Here is a 13,183-nt window from a genome sequence, read left to right on the forward strand (position 1 = left end):
TTTACTGTTGTTGACTTTTTCACTTTAATTCCAGAAAATGTATTACTGTGACAATTATTTTAGTAATATTCTCCTTGATAAAGACAATGGACACTTCACAGTCATAGCTAGTATTAATCACATTATCAGTAGGCTTTCCTTCTTTCAGCTACAGCTACAGTTGGTTGATCCAAATGCAGCCACAAAACAAACAATATACTGTATGTGATTTACAGGAAGATTTGAGTTTGCTTTATGATGGACTATATTTTCCTGTAACCACCTCAGTCCCAGCAGCTGAGCTTTGTGAGAATTAACGTAACAGAATGTAGCGTTTGGTCACACTTCATTTGGAAAGTCCAATGTTAATAATCAACTTACTATCAGGTGACCATAATGTTAGACAAACATATTTTTATTCAGAAGGATGTGAAAGTCAGTCAAAACATATCCATTGTCTGGCTTAGGTTTTTTTTTTTTTATATATAATAACAAACTAATATTTGAAATGGAATCAGAGTTAGGTCAAGATTAGATCTGGAGTCTATACACAGCAGATAGTCAGTCTGTATCACTCTGTTGAACACACAGTATCAACAGTGGAATGTCCACATATAGCTTTCTTAGTCAGCTGAAGACTCTGTGATCTTTTCATCATTCCACTAAGTGAACTGTTTTTGTGTTTCAGTTGGCACTGTTGGGCACTTTACTTTGGGATATGATGTTTTGAAAGGGCAGGTAAACACCATGCCTGTTATTCATCAAAACCTCACTGAAACTGAAATATCATTTTTTTTTTTTATTCCAATTCAATCCGTTCTGTGTTCGGTGGAAGTGGCACACCTGAGGTTTGTGGCTGCTGGGGTTGAGAGAGACCTATGACGTTCTTGCCACAGAAAACATGTGAGACAGAGACAATTTACTGAAAAGGGGATCAGAGAATGACACAGGAGAGACAGAAAGAGCAGGATATGTGAATAGGCCCATATGTGATGATAATAATACAACATACTGTACGTGGCACCGTACAGGGCTAACACTTATCATACTTCTCCCATTTCACAAAGCCCACCACACAAGCAGAAAGATGTGTTAAAGTTATTGATACTCCATTCATAAGAATACAAAATATGTATAAAAATACTGAATGACCAGCAAGGAACCCATATAGGCTGCCTATCTTTGTACAGTACACACAAATAAAGCTGCAAGGATTAATTGCCAACTATTTTCGATTAATCAGTTAAAGTAACTTAATGAAAAAAAAGCAAAAATTCTCTGATTCCAGCTTCTTAAATGTGAACATTTTCTGGTTTCTTCACTCCTCTATGACAGTAAACTGAATATCTTTGAGTTGTGGACAAAACAAGACATTTGAAGACGCATATTGGGCTTTGGGAAACACTGATCGACATTTATCACCATTTTCTGACATTTGATAGATCAAACTATTAATTGATTATTGGAGAAAATAATCGACAGATTAATCGACTATGAAAATACTGGTTAGTTGCAGCCCTACACACAAAGGTGTAGGTTTGGTTTCAGAAGTGGGGGGACACAAAAGGGAAAATTGCTATTTCGAGGGGGATACTATTCCCTGCATTTACAAAACAACAAAAAGGTGGTATAACAAAAATATTGAAATGTTGTGTACACTGCTGTATTATTAATGCACTAACCTTCTTAAAAGCATGTACATGAACAGAAACCTGATATGCTACTTATGTTATATTGGCATGGTTTCTACAAAGATCTCTGTAATTGGATGTCTTATCTCTGACTAATACTTAATTCAGCATCTTTGTAGGAGAATATTAACCAGTGGTCTTTTTTTCCAAAGAAACGTGCTTCTGTATGTCATGTCTTTAAACTTTCAGGCTGTTAACATTACAAAATGTATCAATACCGTTCTCCTATTTGTACTTTTTTATGTAATAGGACAAATCTCAAAGCAAAAACAGACAAACTTCTAAACTGGAAACATGTTCTTAAAGAGAAAACATTATACAGCTGAAATGATTTACTTCATTTAATTCAGTTCTATTTATTCAAACCGTGTCGATGGAACTAATGATACATGTGTAGTTGTAGTGCCTCCTAGTGGAATATTAGCTCACAGCATAGCCTATAGCTTTGCTTAGCCAAAGGACCATGCTACCTAAGTGCGTAGCATACATACAAGTTGTTATCTAATAGTTTTAATTAATTACAGACTAATAAACAATACTGAAGACTTTCATCAACTAATGACAAACAGACATGCGCAGTGAAACGGGTATAATCAGTCCAACCCTGCTCCAAGGTGTGTATGGGGAGTTTAAATTACCAAAGGTGGCTTACAGCTGTGGTGATATTTTTCACAAGTCCCAGGACACGTCCGCAACTTCCAAAACTGTCCAAAGCCAAGAATGGACAGCAACCTTCAAAGAACCAATTCTTGTTGGATTATCGTCCTTACCTTGGTTTCCACACTTCCACACTTTTTGTACAGCAAACCCTCCAGCCGCGCCGAACAAACCGACTTCTCCATGCCGGGCAGGACTCACGGTAACATGAAGCCTCAGCTGACCGCGGTCCAACAGCAGCAACGCGTGGGGCTCAGTTTGCGGCCTCGGTCTGTCGTGGTGATCTGCCACCCGGACTCGATGCGGGTTGTGGTGCAGGCTGACATGTTTGATACGGGCCTCCAGGTGGACGGCAGACATCTGCGCCTGGGCTCAGGCTCACTGAGTGAAGGGAGTGCTTGCGGAGCAGTCCCATCAGGTGAGGCGGAATTCACCATCCAGGCCCACCGGAGGGACTGTGGAACTAAACTCTCCGTAAGCATTCTATGTTTTTATGGGATGCAGCTCAGGTGAGCTTGTGGAAAGTCGGTGTTCAGTCAGTGACTGTGTTTAGGATTAAGTATAGCCTTGTTGTATTGTTATATTGCTGCGTAGATTCATACATTCTGAAATACTACATTGTTCTTTGCAGTCGACAAAAGACAAGATTATCTATTCTAACGTTCTGGTCTACTCACCTGAACCTTCATCTGGTGGTTTGCTTAGACTGGATGGAGCAACTATTCCAGTTGCATGTCATTATGAAAAGTAAGTCCTGTATATTTTGACAGTTTGTACTGTTGGGAACCAGCTACTTTAATACGTTTTTATATGATTTATTGTTGCATTCGGACTTCTTGGACATTTAAACAGTGCTAATAATTATTTTTGAAATGTTTCAGGAGGAATGGTGTAGATGGTATTTCCCTGCATCCCACCTGGGTTCCTTCTGTCTCCAGGGTATCTGTAGAGGATCACATAGACTTCATTCTGCTAATCATGACTGGTATAAAAAGGATATCATTGATCGGGCATTTTTTTTCTATTCTCATGCATCTTCTGAATTGTGTTATACAACAGTTTTCATGATTAATGCTTCTCTTAAAAGATGCCTGTAGTACAACCACATTTTAGAATTAGTTCTTGAATGTTTGGATTTGTTATTTGTATCTTCACAGAAGATTGGCAGTTTGCGAGGGGATCTTATTCTTTCTTTCTGGGTGACCCCATTTATTTTCAAGTTTCTGCCATCACTGGCAACCACGTGCCCCTGCGAGTTTATGTTGACCACTGTGTTGCCACAGCAACTCCCGATGCAGAGACTACATTAAGATATGACCTTATTGAAAATCACGGGTGAGCTGCACAACCAAATCTTAAAACACACCAGCAAGATTTGTTTGTATAGTTAAAATTCAGTCTACTTTTTGTGATTTCTTTTTAAGTTAATGCAACTGCATTCCTAACATTTGTCGTCATTCGCTGTCCTAACAGATGTCTTGCCGATGCTTACCTTACAAACTCCAACTCCCATTTCCTACCACGAATTGAAGAGCACGAGCTGAGGTTTCAGTTGGAGGCCTTCAGGTTCTACCAGGAGCCAAGCAATCAGGTTGGTTAATTTACTTTTCATTGGCATGCACTTTGGAATATTAACCCGTTTTTAAATAGAAAAACAGTGCAAGACTTGCATTAGTTAATTATTCTGTTCGATATACATGAGACCAGAGGAGCTTGGTCGTTTTTCACACCTCTCTCTGTCTCTGTCTCTTAGCAGGTCTACATAACCTGCTACGTGAAGGCTGTTCCAGCCAAGTTAACTGTCAGCTCTCAAAACAGGGCCTGCTCTATGATTGAGAACAGGTATTACACTAATGATGCATGGTCAGTTCTCCCTACAGTGAGTTTTATCAGAAAATAAGGAGTGAAGTTGTACCTCTTACCGTAAATGCCATTTCATCTGAAAATGTTCTCCCATGTATAAAACATGCTATGAGTTGCAATGACTGATCTCACTTATTTCACAGAAGCGAGTTCCCTTAATTTTTGAAAATGTCCTCCTTATCCAGATGGCGCTCAGTTGACGGGAACGACCAGGCATGTAGAAGCTGCAATGTCTCCCATCGGGTTGCTCAGCCTCTGCCCACAGAACGCCCTAAAACTACCATCAGCACCAAAGCATGGCCCTCCAAGACTTCACAGCAGAGTTCTGTCCAGAACAGACCTGAACAACACCCAGCCAATTATTACCGTTTTCATCCAAGTATGCACCAGAGCCAACACAGCAAACCTCGGCAATCCTCTGCTGGAGCGATGAAGAGGGGGGTGGAGTACAAAGCAGGTGAGTAGAAGAAATTATACATTTACTTAATTTTTTTTTTTTTTGTGTGTGTAACATAACATTAAACTGTGCAGTTTAGACTTCATGGACATGTCTTACATTTTAACAAGTTTTAAAGGCCCAATTTTTCTAACCACTAAAATTTCATTTTTTTTTTTTTTTAACTGACATGTCCTCCATCTAAATGATAGTTTCATTGATTTAAAAGGCTTGTATACAGTATGTATTGATAACACAATAGATTTTTTTTTTTTTATTTATTTTATCGAAGGTTGAATTCTTGAATTATTTTCGATAATGTGGTCAAATTCATTTAACATTTAGTGCAGCTAAAAGAGACCATTTGACATTTTTGAACGTTTTGTTTTACAGAGCGAACTATCCAGCTGGGACCCATTACTGTCCTGGCACCCAGCAAAATTGACACAAGACCATCAGATTCTAAAACCGTACTTTTACCAAAGACCAGGACCACCAGAGACTCTAGCTCACTCTGAGGCTGAGGATGGAAAAAAAAAAAACGTATTATTGCTGCCTTGTACAGGACAAACATTTTTGACACAACCCCTGTGCATGCAGAGGTTAATCTTGTGATTCGAAATACCATCTCACCTGAAAAAAGGTTTTACCTGTGTGAACTTCACTCTCAACCCTCTGCAAAGTGAAAGTGCATACACATTTCCAACTACTTGGTTACTGTTTTGTATTTTCTGTACAAACCCTTTTTTTTCTCTCCAATAAATATTGGATAAAAAATAGTTTGGCTTATTTTCGTTTCACCTGCTACACAACACATAAGCATTACAATTGTCTGTTTGATATCTGATCTTTACAAACCCAGCATCCTGTAGTTATTTCCCAAGAACTAGATGTGCCTTCAGCAAACAATTTAATTAGCATTGGGTTTTAAGCTCTCAGTCATTGGACCCGAGCAGCAGAAGTGGATGTCAAAAAGATGCATTGTTTGTTGTGTGTATTTTAACACAAATGCACACAATACACAATGCTTCCTTTTGCCATCCACTGTAAAATTCATCTAACATAATTACGGCTGTTTTGCAAAGCAGACATGCTATTAGGGAGCACTTCCCTCCATTACAACCCACAGCCTACTCATCACGTTGTCACTTTATTGATTACTCATTGTCAGGGGATATGCTGCAACATAAAATGTTGGCTTAGCCTGCCACATCCAGTAAATTGTATGATTTTTTTTTTTTTTTGAACACGTTTGGTCAATTAACATTTGTAAGTTATTTTGTACAAGAATAATTTTCTGATAAATGCTTATTACTGGTTAGTGTGACTGCTGTGCTTGTAGCAGTAGCAAACATCCTTGTTGCCAGGGGCATCGCTTTGTACTTACAGCATCATATCTTCTAATCAGCCTAAATGGACGTCTACCAAACCATTGCACCCTTTTAAGGAAAGACCTGACTTGACCCCTTAATGTACACACGTATTAATATTGCAAATGGAAATTCTTCGTGCTCTTTGCCATCCAGAACATTTATATTTGGGTTTAGTGGTGTCAGCACCTCGGACAGCGCCCCTCATTGTTTCCCTTAGTGGGCGTGTTGAGCGCTGTCCCTGGTCCTGAAACATCAACATTGGCTTCTGCACGCCGCTTGTTTTAATGTCCCCTCCCACCTTAACGAATCATCTTTAGGCTCTTTTCTTGGTGCTCTCGACACGACTGGTCGATGTCCTGGGCGCCTGTTTACCTTGATATCCAATGAATAAGTCATTGTATGGAAGACTGTGTTTGCGATTTGCTGGACGGCATCAATATACCCGCTAAGTGCATCATAAATCAATGGCACACTGAAATACACTTAGGAGTTAATGTCAAGCTTATTAGCATATTCACATGTTGCAGAGAGGCATTCAGCTGTCTGCAGCCCCAATTGTACTTTGGTGAATACTGAGTGTTGACTATTCAACGAGTGAACATTTGGACATATTGTTTTAGATTATTCGTGTCCCTTCTTTCCTTTTCAGTATTTGTGGTTAATGATGGCTCTGCGTCAGCGTTTCAGCCATAGCATCTTTCAGCCGTATTAAGTGAATCGTCTCGCCTGCACCCTGTTTCCCAAGCTTCACCGTCGAGGCTCACTGGATCATTTCTCACTTTTGAACACAACGATGCTTTTCTACAAATGCCAAGCACTGGCGGTGTTCACAGTTTGCTTTCTTGTTCGCACAGTAGTTTATTCCATCCGAAAATGTGGACAGGACCTTTGTCGGGATGACCAGGTCTGCTGCGCACAGGGAAACAACACCACTGCTGTCACCTGTTGCAAGCAGTTCGTGGACAAGACATACTACAACATCGCCATGGTCACCCGGAAACTTTCTGGGGTGCTTATTATGCTGCTTCTATTCGCTGTGGGATACTTTGTCCAGCGAATGTTGTGTTCCAGATCCAGGCAGCTCACCCCGCCAAACAACGGACACCCAACCGTTACCACGTCACAGGAGCCGCTTATGGAGAGCAGCACACCGGACAGCTTAATGGACCCAGCTCCTGCTGCTCAACTGCCCTCATACGATGAATGCAAACGCCTGCCGACATATGAAGAAACAGTGCGGGATGGGAGCAGAGGGCGGCCGGAGTTCAACATGGGACAAGCTAGAAGGACGTCCGTTGGATGAATTAGGGTTTTACTATATGGCACTATAGTTTCGACGTTTGAGATTGTGTTTCATATAGCCTAATTATAATGGACATTTCAGAAACACAAAACCAAACTGCCCAGGACGTTGTCTGCTATTTCCCCTGCAGCAGCCTCAATATTGTGTCTCTGTGCAAGAAGCGTATGACAAACTAGCCATTTTATCGCTTATTGCTCCATTTGTTCCGAGGAATGTATCAGCGAGTGCTCAAGGTTAGTTATATTTTTGAATAAGGCACGCTTTATTAATAGATTTGGAAATATGAATAACTAATCTATAGCTATGGTTTATAAATCAGTAATAACCATTAATTAGAACAACTTTGGGGTTGCCATGTCGTCCCTTTTGGACACTTGCTTTTTCTTTATGGCTCTTTAATTCCTCACGAATTATCTTGAAATTAACATGTATTAACAACTTACCATACCAACTAGATTGATAATTGTAAAAAATTAAATTTATTACATCATCAGAAGGTCAGCCAAATGGGTTTTTCACAACTGCAGCAGCCTCTATATCACCAAACTCTACGTGCACTTGTCTTTGTTACTTATCTTGCTGATCCTGCGTCAGTGAGATGCCTCCCTCTATGCATCCAAGAGTTTAACGTAATAATGTAAATTCCCGTGGCTTAGTGAGGCAATTGAATTCTGTTTAATAATTGAAAGAAGATGCAGCACACCGCTAACATCATTTCTACATTAACGAGTATGTCTGTGGTTTTTTAATGCACAGCAATAGACGTCATGGTATCTTGTGTTTCCTGTGGTATCCATAATAGTGTCACAAGACGTAGCCTAATATCTTCACTCACTCTAACGTAAGTAGCTTGCAAGATTCTGTAGTCCCTGTACACTGTGGGCCTCCATGCGCATTAAAGAAATGTAGGCCTATAGACTTAACCAAAAGGTCTGATCTCTTTAATTGAATTGATATAAAGCAATTTAGATCTACGAACTTATTTAAAAAAACAACAACAATTCGTCATATTGTCAGTGGTTTGAAAAGAACACATTTCATATACAGTAGGCTACATGTTTTATTATGTTTTATTTGACCATCTGGACCACTCGTCTGAAGGCCTCTTCAACTCCAAATCCTGTCGATGCGGAACAAGGCTGCACGAACCAATCCCGATCAGAGCAAATCTTTTTCAGGTTAAACGTGTCCTTGATTTCAGTGACAGTCAGAGCGCCGTTCACGTCCTGTTTGTTGGCGAGAAGAACCAGCGGACGGCCCCGCAGCTGCTCACTCCTCAGTGTGTTCTCCAGCTCCCGCCGCGCTTCCTCCAGGCGCCCCCTGCTCGAGCTGTCCACAACAAACACCACAGCTTCCGCGTCCTGGTAGAAACTCGTCCAGTGCTCGCGCATCTTTCCCTGGCCACCGACATCCCACACGGTTAAGGAGATGTTCTTCCTGTTCTTTCTCGCCTCAAACATTTCCACGTTGAAGCCGATGGTAGGCACGGTGCTGACGCACGCGTTGTGTTTCAGTTTGTAGAGGAGAGTCGATTTCCCAGCGTTGTCCAGGCCCAGGAGGAGAACGTGGGCTTCTGGTTGTTTAGATCCTCGCAGTCCCATGGCGACGTGCACATATAAAGACATGGGATAGACACACATTTCACTTACAGTATCTTTTGACGTAGTGTTTGCTTAGTGCGTTGCCCGGAGTTTAATAGATAAGCCGTTAGCTCCATGCTGACTGTAACTCACGGCTCACCGATAAGGTGCCACACCAGGGAGCAAAGTTTGTACCAACCAGAGGATATCCCTTGTTAATATACGCTGTAAAGTTATGCAAACTTATTGCATCTGTAAAAACAATATTGTTCAGCATGTTATGCAATTACAATGTGCTAATAGATTACACAACGTTATCCCAAATTATTTTACTGAAATACATTCTGCTACCTAAGTTCACAGTCCAAAATCACATTAAAAAGGATAATCATACATCCATTGCTATACCTGCTGTAAATATTTCTGTGAATAAAACCCACTCTAGTATGCTTCTGAATCAGAAAGAATAAAGGTAGGGGAGACATTTTTTCATTTTATTTTTTTATGTAAGCCCATGTTGCACAGTGCATTTGATACACTGCATACAATAATTTGCCTGAATTTACATTCTGACACAGTTCAGGCATTACAACACAAGTTGTCTCAGTGCAAGTGACAATCAATGGGTAAACATGGAACACTTATCTAGACTTCACCTGCCAAAGAAAGAAATGCAGTTTCTAACTGAACCAGCACTGCCTTTCTCTTAAATAAATAAAATAATATGGCGGTTAAAGTCTTTAAATCCTTTATTTCAACATACAAAACAATTTCAAACAGTCCATCCATCTTGACAGAAAAGTGAAATGTCAAGTGGAGGTTGTATTCCTCAGACGAACCACTTTCACCAAACAACCTCAAAGTTTCCAGAGCTCCTCAAAAACAAAAAAACAAAAGGAGGACATAAACCCCTTTGGACATTATGTTGCTGTGACATCCTTCAGTTACTGAGGGACACATTGTCCTAAATCTAAAGATGGGTCACCATTGACATCCAGTCCACATTCAAACTAAACCATCAAAATAAATAAATATATATATATAAAAGCATGTATTTTTAAAAGATGTCTGTAAGATATTAAATACAGTAATATATTGAATTCTAAAAAGATGATACAGTCAAATATAAAAGGAAGGAAAACAAATGAAGGTTGGTCAGCCATTGGAAGGATGCACTTGTTTCCCTTAACACAGTTGGCCAAAGTGCACTGTGATTATAAACCCCTCTTTATAGCAGAGTGGTTGACGTTAGCTGTCATCACAATGCGTTTACACAAAAAAGTAGGGCAACTCTACTTACTTACTTAACCCAAACTCCCTTCTTTCATTTGATCTACTCCTCATTCTTCTGAACATTCAACAACAAAAAGGACTTAGGTGTATTCATTCTTTCTAACTTAAACAAACATAGCTCACAGTTATGTTGGAAACAAACAATTTCCCAAAGAAAACACGTTATCTCAGTGCGCGTGACACATGGCAATCTTCGCCTCCTCTCATCATCTTCCTCAGTCTGACACTGAATACGTGAATGTCTCATATAGACTAAATCAATAAATTAAAGTGATCAGTCCAGCCAACTCTTCCATGTTTCGAAGACGATTTAAATACACCTTGATTCCGCGCGCTGCAGTGTGAATGCGCCATGATGGAGCACCTCGAACCCAAATCAGCATCAGCGGCATCCTGCTGCTCGGAAAACGTCAGAGCTTAAAAATGACACAGAGTGTCCAAGTAGCCTACGGGGCGCTTCCCTTAATTCCATCGAATAATATCATCTGGGGATTTAGGTTTTGTATCAAGATCTGAGCCAGTTCTCTCCCGGCTTCACCCACACGCCGCCGGTTGGATTGTCCATCACGTACACCAGTCCCCCGGCTTCACAGCGGCTTTGGGTCCAAGAATGGGGGGTTGACTTCTCCATTGCCCGGGGGGAAGAGTGAAGACAAGCCGGCTGACTGGTCACCTTCTTCTGAATGTGGACAACGGAGGCTGGAGTACAACAAGCGTCGATCCGCTGATACATGTCCACTGTGCCAACGCTGTGGAAAATCACCCGCGCTTCTATGGAGGATTTGGAGCCTTGCTGACCCATATTGTAACCTAAATTCAAAGTGAATCGAAAGCAGAAATGTTTAATTCGTGCTTACGTCTGAGGGTTGGCTGAATGTCAACTCTCTTCCTCTGGTGGCTGCCCGCACTTGTCTCACTTATTAAGTGCCAAATCTAGCCTAAATATTATAGGACAACGAGTTCCCGTAAGGTTGTAGTGTGACACACTTATGGAAAGACACAGTCGGCTGTATGGTTATCAGACGTCTCAATGTTGCAACACGGCTCTTAGACATTTGGATGAGTCTATGTCCGAGCTATTCTGAGTATCTCCACCTGGTAAAGAGCGTCAATAAACTTGATATGACCGAGTGCTTCCGAGCTGCCTGCGCCCCTGCGGGCTGCAGCGGGGTTGAGTTACCATGCACACTGAATGGCAGAGTCATGGCATGGAAAGCTATTTGTGGTCCGAAAGAGGCATCCCGGAAACACTCAGAAGACGTCACTTGTTTCCCCCAACCTTTCTCTCTCTCTCTCTCTCTCTCTCTCTCTCTCTCTCTCTCTCTCTCTCTCTCTCTCTCTCTCTCCTCATTCTTTTGTGATTGTGCATCGCCAAATAATTTACAATAAACAGGTGGTTGGTGGCAAGAGAGCACAGCTGATTCAAAGTCCTGGAGAGGTGATAAAACGCAGAAGATGGGAAGAATACCTTTGAGCAAGGCACTTATTACTCAACTGCTTCAGTGCATTAATGTGGTAAAATGCACTGACATGTAGTGACCCTTGAACTGACATTCAAGGGTCCTTTTTAAATAAGGTATCTAAGCTTTTTCAAAGTTTTTCAAAATGTATTTATTTCCACCACTTATTCATTCATATACTATACTTATATATATATATATATATACAATTCAATTCAATTTCAATTTAATTTTATTTATAGTATCAAATCATAACAAGAGGTATCTCGAGACACTTTACAAATAGAGTAGGTCTAGACCACACTCTGTAGTTTACGAAGCCCCAACTATTACAGTGGTTGCCTCAAGAGCAAGCATTAGCAGTAGCTAGTGCGACAGTGGCAAGGAAAAACTCCCTTTTTTTGTTAGGAAGAAACATCGGACAGACCCAGACTCTTGGTAGGCGGTGTCTGACGGCACCAGTTGGGGGTGTGATGAATGGTGGCAATAATAGTCACAATAAAGATAGTGGAACAGTGGCCACAGTGGTAGTCGTAGTAGTTCATGTCATAGTAGGGCACAGCAGGGTGTTATGGGGTGTGGTGTGGCACAGCAGCCTGGGTGGATGTGGTTGGACGCAGCAGGACGCAGTCGGACACTGCGGGGAATCGCAGAGCGTAGCAGGGTGTAGTAAGTCCATAGCGACAGCTGCACCCGAGACCCCGGTCTAGGTGCCACCCTATTCCAAGGCGATATTCTGGGTGAAGAAGAAACATAGGGACTCCGGGGAGAAAACTCCCCAGAGCTAGGTTAGTAACAAGCATTTCTGGGACTAAGATGCACACAAAAGGAGACAAGTGAAAAGAGAGAAGAGGGAGCAGCTCATTGTGTCCTTGGAAGGAAGGAACTTCCCCAGCAGCAGTCTGGAGTTATAATAGCATAACTATAGAGGCAGGCTAAATATATATATATATATATATATATATATATATATATATATATATATATACACACATATATATACACACACACACACACACATATATATATATATATATATATACACACACACACACACACACATATATATATATATATATATATATATATATATATATAAGTATAGTATATGAATGAATAAGTGGTTGAAACAAATACATTTTGAAAAACTGCTTAGATACCTTATTTAAAAAGGACCCTTGAAAATAAAGAGTTGGTGTGTTTTGGTGAGCGTGCTGCACAGTTAATGCAGCCCAGCTGGCTCTGAGATAATAAAGACTGAAGGGGGGAAACATATTCCAGATGAAAGAGTTCGTTTAATACTGATAGTTTACATACAGAATTGTTTTACACTGCTTTTTCTTTATACACTGCGCATCCGCTCACCATGTGTGAATCACTGACGGCTTCTCAAATTAAAGGGATGGGTCATTTTTTTGTAAACTTTTGCTCATGTACAGAAGGACACACAATATACAGTATATTGATTTGGCAATCCGCCAGACACCAAAAAAAAAAAAATCAACAACAAATAAGGCATTAGGTAAACTCTTAAATAAAAAAAAGACT

General features: G+C 40.6%; 2 protein-coding genes across 3 annotated transcripts; one reads left to right on the forward strand and one right to left on the reverse strand.

Moving 5' to 3' along the window:
- Positions 1-2,284: 2,284 nt before the first annotated feature.
- On the forward strand, positions 2,285-5,400 carry LOC116037338 (zona pellucida sperm-binding protein 3-like). 2 transcript variants are annotated; one of them, XM_031281205.2, is made up of 8 exons: positions 2,285-2,801; positions 2,959-3,074; positions 3,209-3,312; positions 3,485-3,662; positions 3,801-3,918; positions 4,081-4,169; positions 4,376-4,647; positions 5,020-5,400. In XM_031281205.2, the coding sequence occupies exons 1-8, from the start codon at positions 2,391-2,393 to the stop codon at positions 5,142-5,144; spliced, it is 1,413 nt and encodes a 470-aa protein (XP_031137065.1). In that variant the 5' UTR covers positions 2,285-2,390; the 3' UTR covers positions 5,145-5,400. The 2 variants fall into 2 exon arrangements, with proteins under 2 accessions (XP_031137065.1, XP_031137066.1); XM_031281206.2 differs by having other exon boundaries at positions 4,084-4,169.
- Positions 5,401-7,819: 2,419 nt separating this feature from the next.
- arl14 (ADP-ribosylation factor-like 14) lies at positions 7,820-8,997 on the reverse strand. The gene has a single exon (XM_031281137.2). The coding sequence runs from the start codon at positions 8,940-8,942 to the stop codon at positions 8,373-8,375; it is 570 nt and encodes a 189-aa protein (XP_031136997.1). The 5' UTR covers positions 8,943-8,997; the 3' UTR covers positions 7,820-8,372.
- Positions 8,998-13,183: the final 4,186 nt, after the last annotated feature.

Source organism: Sander lucioperca, chromosome 9 (assembly GCF_008315115.2).
Source record: "Sander lucioperca isolate FBNREF2018 chromosome 9, SLUC_FBN_1.2, whole genome shotgun sequence".
Taxonomy (NCBI): Eukaryota; Metazoa; Chordata; class Actinopteri; order Perciformes; family Percidae; genus Sander; species Sander lucioperca.

Bases quoted from the DNA above. Each gene is read 5' to 3' on its own strand.
- arl14 (XM_031281137.2), bottom strand. From the start codon at position 8,942: ATGTGTGTCTATCCCATGTCTTTATATGTGCACGTCGCCATGGGACTG.
- LOC116037338 (XM_031281205.2), top strand. From the start codon at position 2,391: ATGGACAGCAACCTTCAAAGAACCAATTCTTGTTGGATTATCGTCCTT. The intron at 3,075-3,208 runs GTAAGTCCTGTA...GAAATGTTTCAG, and splicing joins GTTGCATGTCATTATGAAAA to GAGGAATGGTGTAGATGGTA. The intron at 3,919-4,080 runs GTTGGTTAATTT...TCTGTCTCTTAG, and splicing joins ACCAGGAGCCAAGCAATCAG to CAGGTCTACATAACCTGCTA.